This window comes from Apus apus, chromosome 2 (genome assembly GCF_020740795.1).
Source record: "Apus apus isolate bApuApu2 chromosome 2, bApuApu2.pri.cur, whole genome shotgun sequence".
Lineage (NCBI taxonomy): Eukaryota > Metazoa > Chordata > Aves > Apodiformes > Apodidae > Apus > Apus apus.
In genome coordinates, this window is record NC_067283.1 from 30,236,361 (window position 1) to 30,259,873 (window position 23,513).

The 23,513-nt window shown below is 36.4% G+C and overlaps 1 protein-coding gene across 2 annotated transcripts in view; it reads right to left on the reverse strand.

The window, feature by feature from the left end:
* CRPPA (CDP-L-ribitol pyrophosphorylase A) overlaps nt 1-23,513 on the reverse strand; it is a 114,267-nt gene that overhangs the window by 54,728 nt on the left and 36,026 nt on the right. For both annotated transcript variants that reach the window (XM_051610873.1, XM_051610874.1), the window contains 3 exons: nt 20,374-20,478; nt 15,814-15,859; nt 1,926-2,023 (listed from right to left, as the gene is read on the reverse strand). In XM_051610873.1, coding sequence (XP_051466833.1) covers nt 1,926-2,023; nt 15,814-15,859; nt 20,374-20,478 — 249 coding nt within the window. The remainder of the gene's footprint in view (nt 1-1,925; nt 2,024-15,813; nt 15,860-20,373; nt 20,479-23,513) is intronic.

The window sequence follows — 23,513 nt, forward strand, 5'->3', positions numbered from 1 at the left end:
ATTAGTTTATATTTCGGATAACATGTACTTTACTGAATGACTCCCAGTTACTGATTTATTTAGATCAATTAACCAACAATCACCCCATTGAAAAGGTCCAGCTTTGAGTATGGTATATTTAACTTGCTTAAAATAATTACCACATTGTACAGTCAAATCTTTCTCTCAGAAGAATGCTGTGCTTCACTTGAGAAATCATAGCCCAGTGCATAGATTCTTTCTAAGGTTCTCAGATTTAGCTGTTCTGTATATTGGTAAGCTGAAAACTTAACTCTTGGAATTACACTGTTTAAAAACAAGACACTGAATACATAAATAATAGTTTTGATAGATTTTCAATCTAATGGTTCATAAAATGAATGACTAAGCCTGTTTCAAGGAACTTTACAAGACAGGAATCTTGATGGAGTTTTTTGACAGGTGTCACATTGCAGGAATCTTTTGAAAATGTTTAAGAGGAGCTTATCAAGTGACTTTATTATCAGGAAAGATCACATGGATTGAAAAAGAGAAGAATGGTGCTAGAAATCATAAACTGATTTAATAGAGCCATTAAAAAAATAGTATTGCTTCATGTAACGCTTGTGATTATTTTATGTTTTATTCAAATGCACCATAGGTTCAAGTGCTTGACCAACACAACACTTTACTGGTTTTACAATGAAAATTTGCAAACTTAAATTTTAACTCATTTTGGTGACAGCCTGAGTTGAGGTTGCTAAATTTGTAGTCACATTGTTGGCTGATCAAATAAAATATATTCTTACTGGCTTGGAAGTGTTTCTCATGGTATAACTGAAATGGTTACATGCAAACATATGAAATAGATATAGATCAGTCAATACTTAAAGTAGGTTTTTTCTAACATGGGTAAGGGATGTCTTCCTAGTAATTACAGAATATTCTAAATAGAGAGAAAAATGGAAAAGCAGCAATGGATCAGTGAAATGGAAACTATTTCTGTCTCCATTACACAGCTATTCTGATAAGAAAAAAACCTATTCCACTACACTAATATTTTGCACTTCTGAAATGTAGGTGTTTAATAGATACAAAGCATGACTTTCCATACTGAATACAATTCTTTCCAAACAAAAACTGTAAGTACATTGTAAAATGACATTTCTAGATATATAATAGTAATACAGTTTGCTACAGAAGAACATCCTACTATTAACAAAGCATATAATGCAGAAGATCAACGGTCATGAATAAAACCATTAAAGAAGTAAAATGATGCAAATCTGGAAATCTGTATATTTTAAAAGCTGTTCCCTGTCTATTTCTCTGGGTAACAGAAAGATGTGTATCACATAAGACATAATTAAGACTCATCCCAAGATCAGTCAAGATTTAAGCAATTACCACAGGTTAATCTCCTTTGGGAAACTGAAAATTTGTGATAGTTCTATTAGTAGAAATAATGAAAAAGGTAAAGATACTTAAATGCCTGTAGAATACTCCAGCAATATCCTATAGCAAAGGCTTCAATTAGCATTTGCTATGAGTGAAACATACCAGATCTCTCTGCAAAAAGGCTGATTAATTTGACTCGGCATTTGCAGCTCTGCAGGAATACAGCTTATTAATTTATTCAGACTTCAAAGTAACAAAAGCATTTCCTCTGTAGCATATTTGTAACATTTCGGGGTTACTGAACTTATAAAATCTAAAGAAAATGGCCTCTCCGTTGTCTAGATGCAATTTCTCTAATCTAATATATACATTTTAAGAGGATCTGTAAAATCTCCCTCTACAGTATAACTGGGCAGAAGGTGCCTTTTGTTAATCTCTTGTAACAAATATTACATTGACACAGGAGGCCTCATTTGCTGTATTCACATTATTTAGGTACTCCTTACAAGTTGCAATAACCAGAAACATTCACTTAATTGTACAGTTTACAACCATAGAGTCGTACTTACTTTTATTTGTCTTTTCAGAGTTTCATGAAGGAGAAAACCTACTTGTGCAACAGCTTCCTTCGCATTGGTAATAACACAAACTTGTTGTGATAGGTTGTCTGTGATCAAGAAAAAAACCTTTCATAAGATAAATCAATTACTAATCTGCTAAACATTACTTTCAATCCATATACAGTCGTCTCTTGACAGAAACTTTTCAACAGCTGTAAATTTAATTTTAAGATGACTTATCTCAAGGGACATTAAGTATAACTAGAGCCCATTTAAATACAGGACTTCCACGAAAAGGTATTTGTTCAAGTCACAGAATCACAGAACTGTCAGAGTTAGAAGGGACTTGTAGAGATCATCTAGACCAACTCCCCCACTAAATCAAGATCACCAAGAGCACATTACTCAGCACTGCATCCAGGAGGGTTTTGAGTATTTCAAGAGAAGGAGACTCCACAACCTCCCTGGGCAGCCTGTTCCAGTGCTTTGTCACCCTCAATGTAAAAAAGTTTTTAATCATATTTAACTGGAACTTACTATGTTCCAGCTTGTGCCTGTTGCCCCTCATCCTGTCACTGGGAACTACTAAAAAGTCTGGCTCCATCCTCCCTGCACCCACCCTTTAGATACTTGTAGGCATTAATAAGGTCTCCCCTCAGCCTTCTCCAGGCTAAAGAGTCCCAACTTCCTCAGCCTTTCCCCATGAGAGAGATGCTCCAATCTCCCAGTCGTCTTTGTTTCTCTCTGCTGGACTCTCTCTAGTAGTTCTCTGTCTCATTACTGAGACTATACGACAATCAAGACAATAACTTTTTGCAAACTCCATACCACTTACCACTTCAATAGACCACTAAATGCAATGTCAGCAACGCTGAGAAAAGCAAGAAAATCTAGGAGACAGTATAGATCATCTTCCCAGCAATATATACTACATAACAGCCCCAAAAATGTATTGAAGATACTGATCAGGGAGACAACAGGTATAACTGTTCACCTCAATAACAAAAAAGTCAGCAACAAAGATCTTGGAATGAGGAACTTCTTAGATCTTTTACTGGCAGGAGAAAAAAATACAATAATTTGTTGATACAAAGAACAATAGTTTCAAGTTATCTCCTATCTGTTCCATAAAGCAAATACTTCAGAAAATCACTATGTCCTCTTGTTATTGACTACAGTTTCAAGATTCAGTGAGCATTTTCCTTTAAGCAAACAAAAATAATTCAAGTCCGGAAGTCTCACTTCTAATTCAGGATTCTATCCTTTAGATCTTGAATTAATATGCAGACCAAAACATAAAATCTGCAGTGTCTCTGAGGTATCCATTCCATAAGCAGCTACATTTTCATAAATATGAAGTCTAATTATATTGAAAGCAGACTTCAAGGAAACTTCAGGGACAGAAATATACCAAACACCACCACAAACTACCCTAGTAGTGAAAGACATAAAAGAAATCATAAAAATATGGCCTAACTGCTCTTCAAACGAGTCTGAATATAAAGATACATATTTGTTGCATGTGGATTTTTTTTTTATAATTGCATACCACACAATAAGTTCAATCAGATGCATTACTAAAGTAAACATCTCACTTTCTTTTGTAAACTTAAAGACTTCTTTACAAAAATAGACATACAGACTTGAAAATTATTTTTAAAGCTGCTGCAGAGTTAATATTATTGGAAAGCAACTTGTGATTTTTAAACATTGTTTGTGAGCGGGAAAAGTGAATTAACCCCAAAGGATCCCAAAAGATAATTAGGTAATTACAATGATTTTATGAATCATGGGCATTTATTATGTCCAATATTTATAACATGAAAACAAAAACAGTGGTAGCAACTGGCTTTCTATCAAGTTAGCAAGAATGGGAGGACTAGGGGGGGAAGAAGAAAGAGAGAGAACAATAAACATCTGCTTAAGAAACATCACAACCAGATGAAAGTAAGAATAAAAAAAAATGCACGGCCAGTTGTCACAGGACTGGAAATCACGATATACCACAACTGTGGGAGAAATTATCTTCCCATAGACTCACGGGGAAAAAAAAGTATACCATACTTAACAGTCTAAAAAATGGGTCAATGGGATACCATATTGAATTAATTTCTTATTAGCAGATAGGAAACGGTGGGTAAATTGAAAGCAGAGCAAAAGCCACTTGAATTTAGTACTGTACATGGAATGCAGATACAAGATAGATGTACATTATAAACCACACTGGCACAGCAGATACTAAGAACTCTGATTCTAAGGAACTAAGTAATTTAATGAAGAAGGTCAGATTGGAGCTATTACAAAAATTCACATGTGGAAGAAGGCTATGGAATCCAAAAAGGCACCACAACTTACACTCAGACAGTTCTTTTTAAAAAGAATTCAGTTGTCAACAGCAAATGTCAAAAGTAACCTCACAAGAGGCTGCTCAAAGACTGTAACTGTAAAAGCCCATCTCACTTCTCTCCCCAGCCCTCATAAACCTCTGACTCATGTAAATGAAAAAGGAGGTAAGAATACAAAAAAAGCAACTAAGATTTTCAGGTTGAATTTAACAAAGAAGAAAGCAAATTTGAATAACGTGAAAAATTCTGGGTTTAAATTGGAGGAGGCATGTAACGTTATGGGGGGGGAATCTATTAATAAAGTATGAAAAAAATAATCATAATACACATTGAAAAGATGCTGCATGCTCTTAAATTACCAATAAAAATGGAAAGTCTGGAAATAAAATGTTTATAAAATCATCATAGGAAAGTAACAGCTTTCTTCCAGCTCAAAACTCAATTTCCATTTAAATCCCAACTATTTCAAGTGGCCAAAAAGATCTGTGTTAATTTAGACATTCTGCACCTTTGCTGTATTGTGGGAAGGAAGGCTGAGTAAAGCCTTCCTCCCTGAGACTGCCTGTGCCCCACCTTGGATAAGCTGATGGAGCTCTGTTGCTCAGCATAACCACAGCGAGGCCAGTGGGCGCAGCTGCCGCGCTGGCTCGTAACTCCATGAATTTAATGATTTCTGCTGAATGCCAGTAAAGCTAAGAGCATGCAACATTTCATTCCTGGTTTTCAGAAATATAACTGGGTGAATGGAACAGTCACGGAATTATGGATCACAGAATCCTGGGATTGTCAGAGCTGGAAGGTACCTCTAGAGATCATCTAGTCCAACTCCCCTGCTGAAGCAGGATCGCATAGAGCACATTACACAGGTCTGCATCCAGGTGGGTCTTGAATACCTTCAGACTCCACAACCTCCCTGGACAGCCTGTTCCAGTGCTCTTTCACCCTCACCACAAAGAAGTTTTTACTCATAATTAAATGGAACTTCCTATGTTCCAGTTTTCCAGTAATTCTAGAAAACCACAGCACAGCCATATCACAAAGAATTTTAATACTCCACTAACAAAATACTATTTTTCATTGGATCACTAGATGATTCAGGCTGGGAGGAAGGAGGTCTCTAGTCCAAACTCCTGCTCAAAGCAGGATCACCCATGAGGTCAGTCCAAGCACCACTATTTTACCTTTCTTCCCTACTTTAATGCCATACCTTCCTTTTCATCTCCCAACCTTTTATTTTTTTTGTCTCCCTATTGCATTACACATCAAAACATCCCCCTTGCTTTGGCTTCCTCTTCCTTTACTTATTTTAAACCTGTTATTTCTTGGAAACCTCCTCTTTCCTATATGCATCTCAGCTTCTCAATGACTCTCAGCTTCTTTCCAGCTGTACGGGATTACAGAGTAATGCTCCCCATACTGCATCACATTTAACATCTACTCAGAGCATATTTTTGGCACAAAATTAAAAATAGTTAAAACTTTACACTGACAAATTATATTAGGTTAAATATTAAGTTTCTCTATCAGGAAAAGAGTTAGAATTTTCTTAATTTAGGACAAATTTGATAGGGGATTTCAGAATTTGCTCCATTAAACCTCCTTCTCTCTCCAGCAGAAAACTAAATTTTCAAGTTTTCTGTGCCCTTCTTTTTTATCCTAAAAGCTTTAGATCACATTATTATTCAGTAACTTCTGAAGTTCGCAGTGAATTCAAAATAATAAATTAATCTATCAGAATTACATTTTCACTTTCTACATAGCAATGGCTTGACAGGTCAGGAAACACAGCATAGTTCTTGGCATTTTTAGTATCTTGTAATGGAGAGCTTTCTACCGCTGTAAACACGAGAAAAATTAAATATGTACTGCTTAGCATGTAGTTCATTCATGCTCAAAGAATTAGTTGAAATTGTTATTTGTATAAATAGGTAACAAAAAATATCTAACATTTTTGTTAACCCATTCCACATTTCCCTGTGGCCACAAAATGCAAAAGCCAAACTTGACACTGTCCCTACTAATATTAGTATACAAGAAAGAGAGGCAGATTTTGTGGTAAAAGACTTAAGGAAGAGGGTTGCTTTCATCTGACAATAACTCTTGTGAGGAGTACCTCCTCACCTGCCAGTCTATTTTTTTGCCTCACAGCAGAGAACAGGCACTGGTTAATGAGTGTGGCTGTGCAAATGCAGCCTACCTCAAGTAACATAAACTGCCCTTTGAAAAACAAGGGTTATGTCTTTTTTTTTTTTAATGAAAAGTCATGTGGGTTATTCATATAACACAAAATATAGTATGTAGCATCCAACAGTCACAAGCAGTTTGAAGGCATGATGATATTTTTCATGACACCTGCAAAACATAATTGTATCTAGATCACCAGATACTTATTTAGCCAAATTGCAGGGAAAATATCCAATCTGCAAGTGCACACTCTTGTGAAAAAGTCATTGCAGATGAAGGGCCCTTAGGAAGAGAAAAAGGAAGAGGAGATAAAGTAAAATTCTAAGTTACAAACTTATACTGAGAAGCACCATTTAAAGTTTGCATGTTGGAACTAGAGTTCAAAGACACCTACCTTGAGGGCAGTAATCCTAATGGAAATTTTTTAGGATGTTTTGTATTAGCCTCTGATCTTAACTACATTTCTAGATGAGTCACTTTCATTGTAAGACGATGTTTTCTTACTTCAAGACTGTAAAAAATAGGCTTGTGCCACCTTGTCTGCATATTCTACAAGTTCATACCTGCTTAACTGAAGTAAAGTGTTAAATTTACCATGTATAAAACAAATGTTAGGACTCGGACTTTCATAATACAGAAGAGACTTGAGGAAGTAAGCAAATTAATAAGACATGTTTTAAGAAAACATACTCAAAAGGTAAATAACTCATTAGTCTATTTACATTAGTGAAGCGTTTCTTTGTATTGCCTTGAATATAAATTGTACATACATATAAATATCTAAAGTATAAACATGTAGGTATGCATATATGTTTCTTAATTCCACCCAAATCAAGTTTAGCAACCTGGCATTTGTCAGTTATTGTGTCTCATTAGGCCAGCAGTTAAAAATCTAGCTGTGCTTCTATGAAATATTTGGGACTTGTTACTTAGGTAGAATTCTTTCTTGTATTTGACTAATTACAGAATTATAATTTAAAGTATGGATAACAGACAGAAATGCAAGAGTATCTCAAAAAAAAACCCAAAACAACAGGATAGCAAAAGAACATGTCAAACTGAACCACAAGGAATCTGTTCGTTAGCAAAACTGTCTAAAAGCACAAGCATAACCTCAATATTCTAAACTAAATTTTTAAGCATTTAAAGATCTGTTGCACTTCATAATTCAAAGAAAAAAATATTTGAAACCAGAAAGGGAACAGTTGGATTAATAATTCTCATTAGACCAAATATTTTTAATGTTATTTAAATGGAGTTTCTAAATGAAACAGGTTACCAGAGAAGATAAGCGTCATTCTCTGAAGTTGAAGGAAACAAGGTTTTGCTCTCTAATAAATATAACTATACATGACATGAATTTTGGAACTCTAGTCACAAAATTAAATTAATACACTCAAAAGTTCTTCATCACTGCTGAATTCATCCAGTGATAAAAAATGTGCATCCAGCAAAGTAAATTGGATTAGTTAATAATACAGAAACCAGCTGGGAAGACTGGAACAGTAGAGGGGAGCTGATGAGGCCAGTGCCCTTTAGTACCCTACACTCTCCCAGGCCATATTTCAGCTTTGGGACATCTCCAGAGGCCCTTGACAGCATGCTAGGTGGCATGCTGAGAGCTGGTACCTTGCAACCCAGCCTTGCAATGTCATGCAGGACTTCCCTTGCAGGCACTCTACATGGCCTGAACCTGGAGTCTGAATTCACCCAAGTATGTGATACAGGACTATACTAACCAGTGCACAATGCTGCATTTCAGATCTGTGTCCTCTTCAACAGCTTGACACAAAGAAGAACTATGATGTAGACCACCATCCTACAGGTAACACCATTTCTATTCAAAGTGATATACAGTGTCAAGGAGGGGCACTCTCTTCTCCATATAGGTAGGAAAGATTGCTGCCAGCAAAGCTCAGCGAGGTTACAGACATAGTAGCAATCCATACCAAGCAGAAGTAAAAGAAAGGAATTTTTAAGAGGCAAAAGATACTGAATTCCACATGGAAAGGAAGGTATATCTGCCATAAATATGCCTTTCTGGAGTTCCTGGCATCTCATCACCACCCTAAAAAAGGAAAATAAAAAGGGATGGAAAAGAAAAAGATGAGGTAGATACCCAGAAAATCCATCTCGGAGGATGCCTCTAAGGTGGAACAGTATTTGAAGATCCACAACCACATGGATCTCATGCAAGCCATGAATAGCGTTTTAGTATGCTGAAGACTTCTGGTAGCCAAGTTTCTATCTCTAAACCCATCAGATGCAGCAGAAGGTCCTTCCTTTCAGACTTACTGAAACCATCAGAAGAAACATCGCATGCCACTTTCTTGCAGTGGTTGTTTCTCTGTCAGTCTCCAGGACATACTTCCATGACACTAGCAGGTCTCTTACACAGAAGCTCACAAACAGCAGTGAGTATCTACCACACAGCAAAGAGTTACTTTAGTTCTGGGAGGAAGCACAGAAGGATAATGACAAGTAGAAGCACTTCATATAGCACCGTGTAGGGCATTCCGAACTCTCAAGAAAAGCAGACACTGTGATACAGTCATTCAGCTAGTAGGAAAGGCCTAACTGAGCTTGCCTTGCCTTGTAGGATGTTTTGCCATTCTGGAAGGTCACCTATGCTTGAAAATTTTCCACACACACAGCACAACACAGCAGGACCTCCTATTAAGATTTCTTTTGTTAAAACTAACAGCCATTATGGCTGGCTGCATGATGCAACACAGGGATACGACTGGATGATGCTGAACAGGACAAAACCACATTTCCCCCTCAAATATACTTTTCTTTAAGTGTGGCATGAACTGTGAATAAAATGCTTGCCTAATATTAATTTACATGGCTCAGCTGTCCACTACAACAATAAGCCATGACATATCAATCTGAAGATCTGGTATTTGAAGCCTTTTGAAGGGCACAGAGTAGATAAGGCACAACTCTTAAACTGCAAACAGAGTGCTAAGTGTCTATTCAAAACCTCATTAAAGAAAATTAATTATGTAAAATAAATCTGTTATGGGGTGTCCCAGATAGCTAAGGAGGACTCGTCATACTGCTTGCATAAGGAGTACAGAACATGCACAGCTTCCCCTTCCCGAACTCTTGCGATGCCACAAAAAGCAAATCCAAACTTCAAGGAACTTGGAAGTACAGTTTTTCATACAGACCAGGCACAATAAAGACTATTGTGGTTACTGATACAGATGTATCACGTGCTGCCACACTATCAGAACATTAGATAAGTAATCAAGTAAGGGGTTAGCCTGATTTACCATCATGAAGGTCTTATTTTTACTTCAAGCTACACAAACTTTCTATCATAATCAACAGCTGGAGAAGATTGTATTGGATTTAGTGAAAGCAAAAAATGTGATAACATCATGAAATACACATTTAAAACATGTATCTATGAAGAGAATGACTGTTCATTTACAGCATTTTTGCTCCAGCTATAAATAGAAAGAATTAAACTTATTGAATGTTCCTTTCATTTGAATAGGCTGCATCCTCATTTTCTACTCAGTTTTAGAGAAAGTTGCTTGGGACGGATCTTACTCTTAAAATAAAGTATGACTTATCTTCTTTAATGATTTCTGAGATTACTAAAGCCCTTTCATACACAAGAACACAGAAAATAATTTGCATAAAGATTGCAATATTGTTTCAGGTTTATAATTTATTTTTTATTAAATAATAGTATGTATGTGTAATATACAATTAGGATAAAATACTATAGAAGCATTTTTAAAGCAAGATGTTTCAAAATTGTACTAGTCTACTTGTTTTTCTTTTAAATAATCTATAAAAAAGAAAGGATAGGACTGATTCAAAGAATACAAAGACTAGTCTTCCTAAGGATGAGAGGGCAGGAGAGAGAACATAGAAACCATATTTTCCATAATTGTATTTGTTTCTGGCTTCCCCACAAGCAGCATGATGACTCAGTTCTCACCTTTGCAAGAGCTGCTCCGTAATGATGGGGATATGTGGGCAAGGAGGGATAAGTAAACTGGACAGCTGAATGATGGGAGCAGGGTGCTGCCTTCTCATCTAGCTACATAAAGCAATGTATTTTACATCAGGTGTCCTACTGGCTCTTCTCCTGGCTCACTACAGAAGAACATATTTAATAAATAAACAAATAAACAAGAAGAGGAACACGAACTTTTTAAAAGTATAAATCAGCAGTGGTTTTGGTTTTGCTTTTCCTTTAAAGTTTACACACCCTCAGTACATCCTGAAGGTCCTCTAAACTAAGTAACTTAAATATTTGAGTAATTCTCAATGATACAGTTCAGTAAATTTGCCTGTGTATTACAAAGAACAGATAAGTTCAAGGAAAATGGAAATTAAAATTACTCGATCCAGTAATGACTGAGAAATTGAAATTAAATATTGAGAACATAAAAGGCAAATACAAAGGAAAAACACACAGGAAAAATTAAAATAAAAGCAAAGTTAATATAGAGCTATGAGTTTGCTGAGATTTTTTTCCAAGTTGAATATTTAACTTTTTGTCAAGATACAATCAACACCGTGCATTCATTGTGCTTATTCGTGGCATTTACATCATTTTATTACAGGCTTCAGCAAGCTTGACTGACAGAAGTACAACAGTTCTTGTTAGAGCAAATGTTTACAGATATTTTAACAACACAGCACAACCAAGCAGATGAATCAGCTGACACATTACCCTCAGATGGAATTTTTCTTTGACAGTTTAGACTGGAAAAAAGAACTTTATATTTTTTATATAATTACTTTTGTACTTCTTAAAGATTGGAAGATCCTCTTTTTTTCCATTGATCTATCATTCAAAGTAAAGTATTAGTTTCAATTTCTATTCATCAAGGAAATAAAATAATTGCTTAATTTTGTATCATACTGCATATTAAATCCCTCTTTTTCATGCTGATTCATCCTATTAACTATTTCTTGTCTTATGAGCAATTTTACTCATATGATAACCACAATAACAATATTTGAGCTTTTACATTTATATTAAATCTGAATTGTTTTACCCAAGGAAAGATCACTTAAAATTAAATTAAAACTACTACATACTTTCCCAAGCGCACAAGATTTTCAAAAAACTGAAATAAGAAAGCTTTGATAATCACTGGGCCAGTCTCATAATGGCAGACTGAATTATGTTTGTATAAAATTTGTAAATATCCAATAGCTGTCAAAAAATAAGCTGACAAACTGGAGAAACTGCATATTTTGAAAATGTTTGTTCAGTTTAAGTCACGTCACCCCTCCATTTTCAAAGCTCCCCATAAGCTTGAATAAGCTAAAAATACTGTTCTGAAAAAATTAACCCAAGTAATTTCTGAGATTAAATATTCTTTTCAGTGACTCAAAAAAAGCTGATCAAGAATGGCATTTATAAGCCAAGAGATGCTCATATTAGCCATCTAAGCTGAATGAATGAATTTCCTAGGAAATCAAGGATAGTCTCCTTTCCAACTTCCCAGCTTTGTAATAAAGAACCTGAGACTCTTAAGATTTTTCCAGGCCTTCCAGAAGTGTAAATATAATTTTCTGTATTTCAGTTTGTGTCCATTGCCTGTTCTTTTTTTTGGCTGAACACCACTGAGGAAGAGTATGGCTCTACCTTCTTCACTCTGCTCCATCTGGCAATTAAACACATTGCTAAGATCCCCCTGAGCCTCCTCCAGGCATAACAGCTCAAGTTCTCAAAGAATCTCCTCACGTGACAGATGTTCCACTACCTTAACCATAGCCATGCACCTTTGCTCAGCTCTCTCCAGTATGACCCTGTCTCTCCTGTGCATGGGAGCCCAGAACTGGACCCAACTCTCCAGATGTGACCTCACCAGTGTTGAAGAGAGCAGAAGGATCACCTTACTCAACCTGCTGGCAAGGCTCTGCTACAGTAGCCCAGGGGGCTGTTGGCCTTCTTTGCCCTAAGGGCATACTGCCAGTTCCTGTTCAATTTGTCATCTATCAGGACCATCCAGAGCCATTTCTGCAGAGCTGCTTTCCAGCTGATCAGCCCCCAGCCTTTAACTGTGCTTCCCAGCTGCAGGAGTTTGCATTTCCCCTTGCTGAATTAGAGGAGACTCCTGTTCACCCACTCCTCCAGCCTCTCAAGGTCCTACTGAATGGCACCTGGTCTATCAGTTACTCCTCCCAATTTCACATCATCTGCAGACTTGAAGATTTTAACCAGTGATTTGGCTCCAGCTAGACTTCACTATTTGAGCCTAGCAGTTCAGCCAGTTTTGAATATACTGTCCACTTTTCTAGTCTGTTGTTCATCAGTTTGTCAATGAGAATGTCAGGGGAAATAGCATCAAAAACCTTGCTGAAATCAAGAAAAAACATGTCTACTGCTCTCCTCTCCTCCACCAAGCTAGTAATTCCATTGTAGAAGACTACTGGGTTGGTCAGGCTTAATTCCCCCTTTGTAAATTCGTGTCAGCTACTCCATTAATCTTCTTTAATATGTTTGGAAGTCCTAAGTTTGAAAGCTAGAGGAGTGTGGAACCTCTAAGAAACATAATTTGAAACAAGAGTTTCAACATTTTCAAGCCTCCAGCTATGGAGATTAGAGCCCACTCCCTGTTAAAACCAGAACTTCCAAGGTTTCCCAGCCCTATCTCCTTGATAAATCCCAAAAAACCTCAGGAACTTAGTTCTAGCAATGCATAAAATCTGCAATACTTGCCCCTGTAGTAACCAGAAACTTCAAACTTCTTGCATTCCTGGAGGTCTAGAGAAGCAGCATACAGAATACTACAGCAATATATAAACTCTGTTTAAGATGTTCTAGCTTGTGTGCAGGGACAGATGTGATCTCAGCATGGTCTAGTTTACCCAAACCAAAAGCTAAGCCAATACTGGATCTTGTAATACATAACACACAAGCCACCAAAGTGAACAACTAGCCAGCCACTCAATATGTTGCCTCTCTAGGCAACCCATTCCTAATGTCCAACCTAAATCTACCCTTCTCTAGCTTGAAACCGTTACCCCTTGTCCTACTGTTACATGCTCTTGTGAACAGGTCTTCCTCAGCTTTCTTACAGGCCCCTTTCAGGTACTGGAAGGCCACTATAAGGTCCCTCTAGAGTATTCTCCAGGCTGAACAACCCCAACTCCCTCAGCCTGTCTTCATAAGAGAGGTGCTCCAGCCCTCTGATCATTTTTCATGGCCCTTCTCTGGACATGCTTCAACAGGTCCACATCCTCCTTGTATTGGGGGCTCAAGAGCTGGACGCAGTATTCCAGGTGAGGTCTCATCAGGGCTGAGTAGCAGGGCAGAATCACCTCTCTCAATCTGCTCTCCACACTTCTTTTGATGCAGCCCAGGATGCACTTGGCCTTCTGGGCTGCAATTGCACATTGATGGCTCACGTCCAGATTTTCATCCACTAGTACTCCCAGGACTTTTCCCACAGGTTCCTCAGATGGTCAGAAACCATGTCTTTGCTTACAGTGGAAGGGACTTTGTCTTCCTGGTCACCGTCTTGCGGGCCATCAACTTGAGAGCCATGAGGAGAGGGGTTGCCAGTGAAGACTGAGGCAAGAAAGTTGTTGAGAATCTCAGCCTCCTGCTCATCTGTTGTTACTAGTTCACCACTTTTGCTCATCAGTGGGGGTATGCTTTCTTTAATCTTCCTTTTCTGGTTTACATACTTGGAGAAGCCCTTCTTGTTTTTCTTTATATCCCTTGCCAAGTTCAGCTTCAGCTGCACCTTGGCCTTCCTGACCTCATCCCTACACAACCGGGCAATGTCCCTATACTCTCCCCAGGATACCTGTCCCCACTTCCACTGCCTGTGTAGTTTCGTCTTGCCTTGTAGTTTGACCAGCAGTTCTCAACTCAGCCATCCTGGTCTCTTCCCTTCCCTGCTCAGTTTCTTACACTTGGGGACTGAGATCTCTTGTGCTTTATGGAAAGTATCCTTAAAGACCTGCCAGCTCTCTTCCACTCCCTTTTTCCTGAGGGCCATTTCCCAAGGGGTCCTATTTACTAACTCCTTGAAGAGCTGGAAGTTAGCTTTCCTAAAATTTAGAGTCCCAACTATGTTTCTCATCTGCCTCATAACCCTTACGACAGTGAATTGCACTAGTGAGTGATCACTGCAGCCCAGGCTGCCTTCAACTTGGACATCCCTGATGAGTGCACTTGCATTTGTGACCATCAGGTCCAATAACACATCCCCTCTGGTAGGGCTATTTCTCGTCTTAACTAGCTGTCATCAAGGTACTCCAGGAGTCCCCTGGATTGCCTATAGCTTGCCATGCTACTCTTCCAACAGATGTTAGGGTGGTTGAAATCCTCCAGCAAGATGAGAGCCTGTGATCACGATGTCTCCTCTAGCTGGAGTAAGAAGGATTCTTTGATAGGCTCCACTTGATTGGGTGGCCTGAGGTAGACTCCAACCACGAGATTCCCTTTGTTGTCCCAATCCCTAATTCTTACCCCTAAGGTTTCAAGCGGCTCATGGCTATTCTTTAGGGACAACTCTTCACACTCTGTCCACTTCTTTACATAGAGGGCAACACCTCCACGCTTCTTCCTCTCCTGACCCTTCTGAACAGCTTGTAGCTATCAACAGCCATATTCCATTCAAAGGAGCTCTTTTCTCTGGAAAGATATTTTCAATCCAAATGGAAGTTCTTTCCCCTTTATCAGTTACTGGTCTTTTAACCCTCATTTTTCAAAAAGGAGTCAAGCAAGAGTCCCCTGAATCAGAGCCTATGACTTTACAATAACCACCAGTGTGCTCATTATAAAGTTCTTAAGACTTCTTCCTTTCTATATTGTTTTTAAATCGAGTCAATCTGGATAAACACTAAATCCAGTATTTATGTCAAACCACTATGAAACCACTGTTATCATTATAGGAAAAGGTTAAAAAACAGTTCAACAAAGTATTAATAAATTAATGGAATACCTCAATATCATATAATTGTTATATCAATTCAGATAACAAGCTGCTGTATGCAAAAGGGTGAAAAGCCCTAAAGAGTTAATATATAATTTTCAGTCTACCACTTAGATTAGAAAAATGGAATACACTCAGAATTGAACTACAAATGAATGGGAAAATTGTTTATTCCTCATAAATCCATTCAAAATTAATCTCTGTTTGACTCTAATATACACAGCTTTTTATAAGGTTCTCTATTCTAAGAGAAGTAAACAAAGGCAAATAATGCATAATGCCAAGTATTCCAGTGAATAAACTGAAACAACTTGCCTCAGCACATTTTAATCATGATAAAACTTTTCTTAAAGGCTTTTCAAACTATAGCACTATATAAAAGATTTTTGATTAGACTCAGGAATATGCAAACTGCAAGCCACAAGGACAAACACCTACCCTTGATAATCGATTCAGCTGCATACAGATCCCTCTTATAGGTCACCTAAAGGACAGACACGCCGCATTAGATTTAACGCAGCAGCAAGGAATGCAAAACCAATAAAACAACGACCTGAAGGCAATTCTTTACATCTGAAATACCATGAAGAAATTGACAATATAATTTATTCATTCTGGTAAAATATCACTGGCAAGTCATGAGATCAGAAAATGCAAAAATTACCCGAAATTCAAGAGAAACACTTTTAAATACTTAGCTCTGCTTGGAACTCATTTGAAACCTAAACTATTTTAAACCCTTTGGAGAAAAAACACAATACTGCATCTACTTTATCACATTCACTCTATAATTATCTTGTGACATAAATTCATTTTTTTATGGGACTTGTGATCATAGAAATGGCATGCAGGGAGAAGCCTCGTTAGTTTTTTTTTACTAATCTAGGTGCAATTTTTCAGTCATGTGAGACTATTAATGAGAGCTTAATTAATCAGTGGGAAGCAGTGAGGTTACAGTAGCTTTGCATGAACTTTCAGAGGATTAAAAACCATCAAGATCTTCTTGAAAACATGAACCGGAGGAAGCTAGATGGACAGGGAGATGCTGAATATTGACTTGGTAGTTGCAAAAAACACCTTTCATACCTGCCTTCATACTCACATGGTGGTTGACCGTCCCAGTGCTATGCTTTGAAAATAAAATAACTTAATAACCCCAGACATTAACAGCCTTTGCTAGCAGTATCTTGTCAATGACATGCAGTGACATGAAGTGATATAAGAATAACTCCTAAATATTTGTATTTGTTTTTACTGTAATTTTTTTTAATGTTAAATAAAATATTACTGAATCTTCTGCATTTGTTTCTCTAGAGTCTGAATATTTTTATCTCTTTTGAAATGGACTGAATAGGATTCCAAAAAGCTTTAGTGTTGCAAAGTAAATCTTACAGTAGAAGAACACTATTTTAAGTATTAGCATTTTAGTCTCCAAATAAATGATTATTTGACTTGAACATAAGTCTTCTTGTAACTAATTTCCTTTCCATCTCATAAATGAAGCTGTGTATTGTAGTCAGAAACAGATTAATAATATTAACTTTCTCGTTACGCAAAATTTCTTCAAGGAATTATATTATTTTAAAATTAAAAATTAACTTGCTTCCCCACATCTTGTCCTGCAGGAGAAGCAGCCAGAGAATCAATTTAGCCTGAGAAATCTTTGGTGTCTGAGTTTACATATGCTTGGGAAGAATCAATGGTTTAAGGAAAAAGAATTGCTGAGTGACCAATTTTGTTGCAAGATTTCTTTCTAATTACCTGTTTCTAGAGGGCTTTTACACTGAACTTCAGTATAACTGTAAGAGATTAAAATCTAAAAACCTTCCAAGAAACAAGACTGTAAGCTCTGTAAAAAGTGGTCTCTCATATTCTAAGGTTCACAGCCTCTTTGAGATGCAAAATATTTTTAAATGGTCTGGTTTTAAAAATAAGTGACTTTATAAACTAGCACCAGTCTTCAAGAAAACAGCACAGAAGAATAAAAAATTAAGAATTAACTACTAAAATTCTGAGTCAGACATCAGCAAATACTTTTAAGGGTGGTTTCCTAGAGAAATAATCTGAGACTGTATCACACTATCCTCATATATTCCTTCCATACTCTTTGATCCTATAAGCTTTATGAAAACAGTAAAGTTGACAGAGAGAAAAACTCTGCCACCTGCCACAGGTGACCACCACTTGCCAATCAGGGAGTGAAGGATTCTCTACATCCCTTTCAGTACTGAATAAATGTTAAACCCAACCAGAGGTTCTCTAAAAGTATTCATAACGTCTCTGGATTTTCTTTTGTGGATTGAGAGGTGTTCTTGCAATTTAGAGGAGACTTATTCAAAAAGCTGGCAACCACAACAGATACACTCTTTAGTTCAATTCTAACCATTTATGGGTTTCATATGAATTTGTTTTAAACAACTTTTAAGGCTAGTCAACACAAGTTTATTGTTCTGACAAGCCATATTGCATTACCTCTAGTTTCATAAAAATGGATTTTCATTCCAGGCTCACCCCAGCCAGAAGCAATTCAGATCTAGCCAAATCAATTGGGAAGAATACTTTATCTGTCACTCTATACTGGAAACTAAGATAGTACTCCCCACTCTCACAACCCAGGTGAAGTGAACACATTATAGTGGAAAAAAAAGTAAAAAATATGACACACAAGAGTTCTCTCTCACTTTGCAGGAGAGAGACCTATCTCATCCATTTGGGGCTTTTTTATATCACAGTACTAAGCTGAATCTCTACAGTTTTATCAAATTATCACTTACTCTTCTTTATCATTGTCTTATCTGAACCTTCTCTATCAACAGCTGTACAGAGCTTCAGCCCAGATTTGACCACAGTATTATAGATGCTCTTGTAATACTAGAACTTTTTTTTTTTCTAATGTTATATTCTTGTCTATCAGTGGCTGACATAAGGTATTTTGCCCACAGTGGAAACCTGCTGTGCTCTGTGATCCTACACCATGTTCAAATACACTGCCTTCCTAGAATAACTCTCTAGATACGGCCTATACTTTTTGGTTTATAAAAACACTTCTTTATATTTGGCTGCAGTAAAAAGCATTACTCTTGTTTAAATTGCTTGCCAAGCACTCCTTATCAATAGGTTACTTCTGATCAATTATATTTTCATTTGCAAAACCTTAAATCTCTATGTTGTCTGCAAACTTTATCAGACAATCATTAAATAGCTTAGAGACAATAACAGTTTCTATAGAACTGTAGTAGTGAGAATTATCCTTTGAAACATATTAGTTACCCAAATTTTAATCTATTTATTGAGGACTAGGGCAACTGAAGTAATCCTATTTGTAATTAAGATGCCATGTAGTAACAAGTCAAACTTATGCCAACTACATATTCTATCAGCACTACCATCTTCAGCAGCAAAGACTGTAATCTTGTAAAAAGGGCTTGAAGTTAATCTCACAAAGTAAGTAAATTCCATGTTGGTTGACATTAATCACATTAGTCCCTTAACTCTTTATTAACCAAGTTCTGTCTCTAGCAGTGCACCCTTTTTTGTTGATGAATATTGACCTTATAGGCTTCTAATTACTCAGATTCTCTTCATGAAACAACATTAATTTTCATTTTGATCTCGAGTGTCTAGTGTTCCAAAATTTTCTGAACGTTATTGTTGAAATCCAGAATATCATTAGGCCAAACACTAAAGCTCAACACATATCTTACTATCATGGAATATGAAACCATCATCTGCTTATTCAGCAAAGTCAAAACAGTCTAACTTATTAAACATTTCTCTGCTTCTCTGCAAAATAATCAATCTACTATATCTATTTAGCAAAGCCTCAAAATCATCAGACAGGTGTTTGTTTATTTGTTTTCCTATATGCCCTTCTCTCCCAACTGTCAGACTGCAACTTTTCACTACCTGGGAACGATACCCCACTATGAAGAATGAAACTAACATGATGGGTTATTTTGTTACCCTTCCTCTAAGTACCATGCTCTGTAAGGAAAGCAATGAAACCATCGAAGAAGTGGTGTAATGCAAATATGCATGACATAATCTGTCCCTTTTAAGACTTTAGAGGAAAACAGACACTTTAAACTGTTTCAGAAAGACTATGTCCCCAGAAACATATTCAGGGAATTTGATGTATGCAACCAATGCACAACTAAATTTTGCTGCTAAATTGCACAGGAAATTTGCACTGAAGATTCAGGAAATTACCTTTCTGTGTAAGATTTACAGTCATATTATTGGATATCATGTCCCATTGGAGGAAATTGCCTGTCAAAGACAGATGGAGTTATTTTAGCTGCTTCCAGATCCTTCAGTGTGGCAATGAATAATAATAACAAAAAAAATAATTGCATGACACAACAGCTACTGAGAAAGGATCATGTCCCACCATCCAAAACAATTAAATGGGGATACTGTTAAGCAGCAGAGATGGATCCTTTGGCACCTGTATACACACCTGCTTTGTCAGTCATCAGGAACATAGAGGTATCAGACAAGGTGAATGATGTTTAAAAGAATTTTAAAAGACCACTTTAAAAGGTCTTAAACATTAAAAGGTTACTGAATGTAATAAACTCCTCTAAAAATCTAAATGTTGTTAGCCAAGTATTTAGCAGCAGAGAAGAAAAGTGGATGAAAATAGACAAAAGATATAGAAATAACAGGAGAAAGCTCATATCATAAAACAGTGTTCTTAGTTTCAGAGATTATGGATTTTCAGTTTTACAGATTCTCAGGTTATTCAGTTACCTAGTTGGCTTTCCTTCTTCCAGATAAAAGTTCTCTTAATTGATTATCTCAGGTAACATCTGCCCAAGTCTGTCTACAACAATGAGCTCTAAAAAACCTCATGGTAATAAAAAAACTAATCTGAAATTTTGAAGAGAAAAGCCTATTACAATTGTATCAGATACAAAATGTATCTGAATTGTTACGGTAATGTGAATTTTATTACTTTTAAAAGATAAATAAAAAATAAGGTATTACTTCCTTTACCTTCCAGAGGTCAGCTGTTCCTTCAACAAGTTTGGCATTTGTTTTACAGTATTTCAGAGCCAGATGCAAACATTCAGTTCCATAATCCAGGTCATAGTCTGTACACTGTAGTAATTAGAAAAGAATAAACATTCTTAATCCATCTAAGAAATCATACTTCTAAGCATATTTTATTTCATTAATTATACATCTCAACAGCCCTGTCCAGAATAATACACACTGTATTAGGTAGATATGTCTAGGATGGATCAGAAATAAAACACCTCCAACCTTACATCAAATCCAGCAAAGTGTTACAGAAGTAAATAAACACTTTATAACCACAAACTAATTCAATTGGGGTGCTTCAAGTCTCTTGATACAGCTGTTCAGGTTTTTGTGACATCAAAATAGGATGGTAGGAACTAAGTACATCTGTATTCCTTTACATTTTTCACTTTGTATTTTTCTTCAGTTACCTACACACATAATAGCAGTCTCATGCTGTTGTGAGCCTTCCAGATGTAAAAAAAAAAAAATAATTAAAAAAAGTTTGTCCACTTTCTAGTGATCTAGAAGAGGCATTATTCTCTCAACACATCCTTCCCAAGCAGTTTGGTTTCCTATAGATACTGATTGTAAGAATCCTATTAATGGGAAACTGAGTAGGACACAGAATCTCTTGAGTCAAAACACAGGTGTGTACAAAAGCAGGAACTGAGAGCTTAACAGACAGAATTCTCTTAAGATTAAGATAAGAACGTTCTAGTCTATTCTTGTGTTGTGAAATCACCAGGCCATCCAGAAGCATGAACTACACTTGACAAGGAAGGATAACTTAAGGTAGTGTCTTTTGTAAAAATTGATGTCCTTGACAATACCACAGGCTGGCAAGCCCAGTGCCCAGTCTCTAGCAGAGGTTTTCAGAGAATGGTCAAGGGTAAGTAAATAAGAAAAAGGTAAATCACATCATCGTACTTTCCCAGAACACTCCATTGGCCTCATATAAAGTTATAATCCTGTTCACTCAATTACTTTTTGAAGAACAGTATTTTTTTGGCACCTGCACCAGGGACCATTTGATTCATCATGCTCTTCATCACATGGCCTGTTCTGACACAAAAGGGATGGCAAAACCACCTTCTCAGCGCTTTCAAAATACTTCACCACATCTCACATTTTTCCATGGGTAAAGAAACCAACATATATTCAGTCATTTTAAGTGGAAGTTACTTCACACTTTGATCAACCTTTTCACCTTCCTTTCCATTTATCTGCATTTACCTATTAATTTTATCATAACATCCTTCTTAGTTAGCCCTTATCTCTAGTACTTCCCCCTCCCCCCACCAAAGGCCATCTCCAAAATTATTTATGAACAAAATGAACTGCACAGGTCCCAGCACAGGTCTTCACAAAACTCCATTGGTGATTTACTGCTATGAAAACTGGTCATGCACTTCACATTGTTTCTTATCTTCTAGAAAATAATCTTTTCTGGTAAATCCTTATTGCTTTCCTAAATCTGTTCAGTTTCCTTGGAGAGCCTTGGGTAAAAGCTTCAGTGAAACATCTTATTTAACAAGAAGGCTGTTATCAGCTTCAGCAACCTCAAACAAGATGCTGGTTAACTCCTTAAAGAACAACAATTGGCTCTGCAATGCATAAGCTTTACGAAAGCTGAAATAACCCTTCCCTTGTGTCAAATTTAACAATTTATCTACAAATTTTTGTCTTGAATAAAATGTGACTGTCCAGATACTGTGCTCAGTAATTCAGTCTTCTCAAGGATTCGGGAATTCAAAATTATCAAGAATGCAGAAGTCTAGGTAGATTAAAGAAGATCCAAAGAAGAGTCCTGCAATACAACTTACTCTTTTTTTTTTTTTAGTAGTTTCCTCAAGAATTTTACTTGAAAATATGAATAAAATTTTTAGTTTCTACTCTTGTTTTATAATGCATCAGTGAAGTTCAATGAATTAATCAGCATTATACATCTGAATTTTATCATTAAAACACACCGATGCCTTAGAAAAATCATAGTTATCACTTTTCTATTTTTTAAATTAGTATTTTTTGGTTCTTTTAGTTTGTCATGACTGCAACCAAAAAATAAAGAGATTCAGAGATAAATTTCCAAGGAAACCAGAAATGGCCTAGCAATTCTCAATTCCAAATATTTGTTACTAAAATGTTTTCTTTTTTGGTTTGGTTTTGTTTTTAAGAAAAATTTTCTGGTAGAACACAAACTATTTTGTACTAATACAAATTAAAAAAATATTTTTCTTTGGCCTCAGAATGGAAGAGAAAATTTCAGAAAAAATCATCTGTGAAAGAATTTCATTTAAATTAAAATTATGTTTTTCAATATATGGGTAATGAATGATACTGGGACAAGACTAAGCAATTCCAACTTTTTAGCAAGGTTTTAATTACAGATAATTAGTAGGGAGTGGAAGAGTTCCATAAATGGGCTAAAGCATCTTGAGGGTATTGCTGGCTTCAAGGGATGAAATACGACACAAAGCAAAGTGATAATTAAAAGCATATTTCACTAACACTTGTACATCTTGACATTTACCACTCTAATTATCTGTAATAGTTTAAACCTAAACATATTGTCACAGTGTACTCTTCTGCAAGTCTGATGCACTGATGTCAGAGGAAAACAATGAAATGGAAGTATCAGCTCAAGACTGGCTTAGTTTATGTATTACCCATACAGTAAACAGCTTCACAAGTGAAATTTTAAATCCATATTTAAGGTGCAAAGTTTAAAAGCTTCCATATTGCTCTAAGAAATTTCATTAATAAATTCAGCATTTTCAAGGAGTGCCTATAATAAAAAGCTGTACAATATCTATGAGGAAAATTCTTACTGACCATGGCATGCAAATACTCTCATCCTAAGTCTTCTCTATTTCTTTGTTGTAACGTAAATTGGCTCTAGATGTATAATCTGTTTAAAAATCTTACTATTTCTAAAGTACCTTTTTTACTAAAAGGCTTTTTAACATTAAGTTTGATGGAGTACAGTTAACTAACTTGACATGCACACATAGCTTTGTGACACAATAGACATAGTTTAAGTTTCAGACCACAGATTGGAAATGGTGGAAACAGCTGGAAGTACTGGCACAAAACATATCCACAAAAGAAAG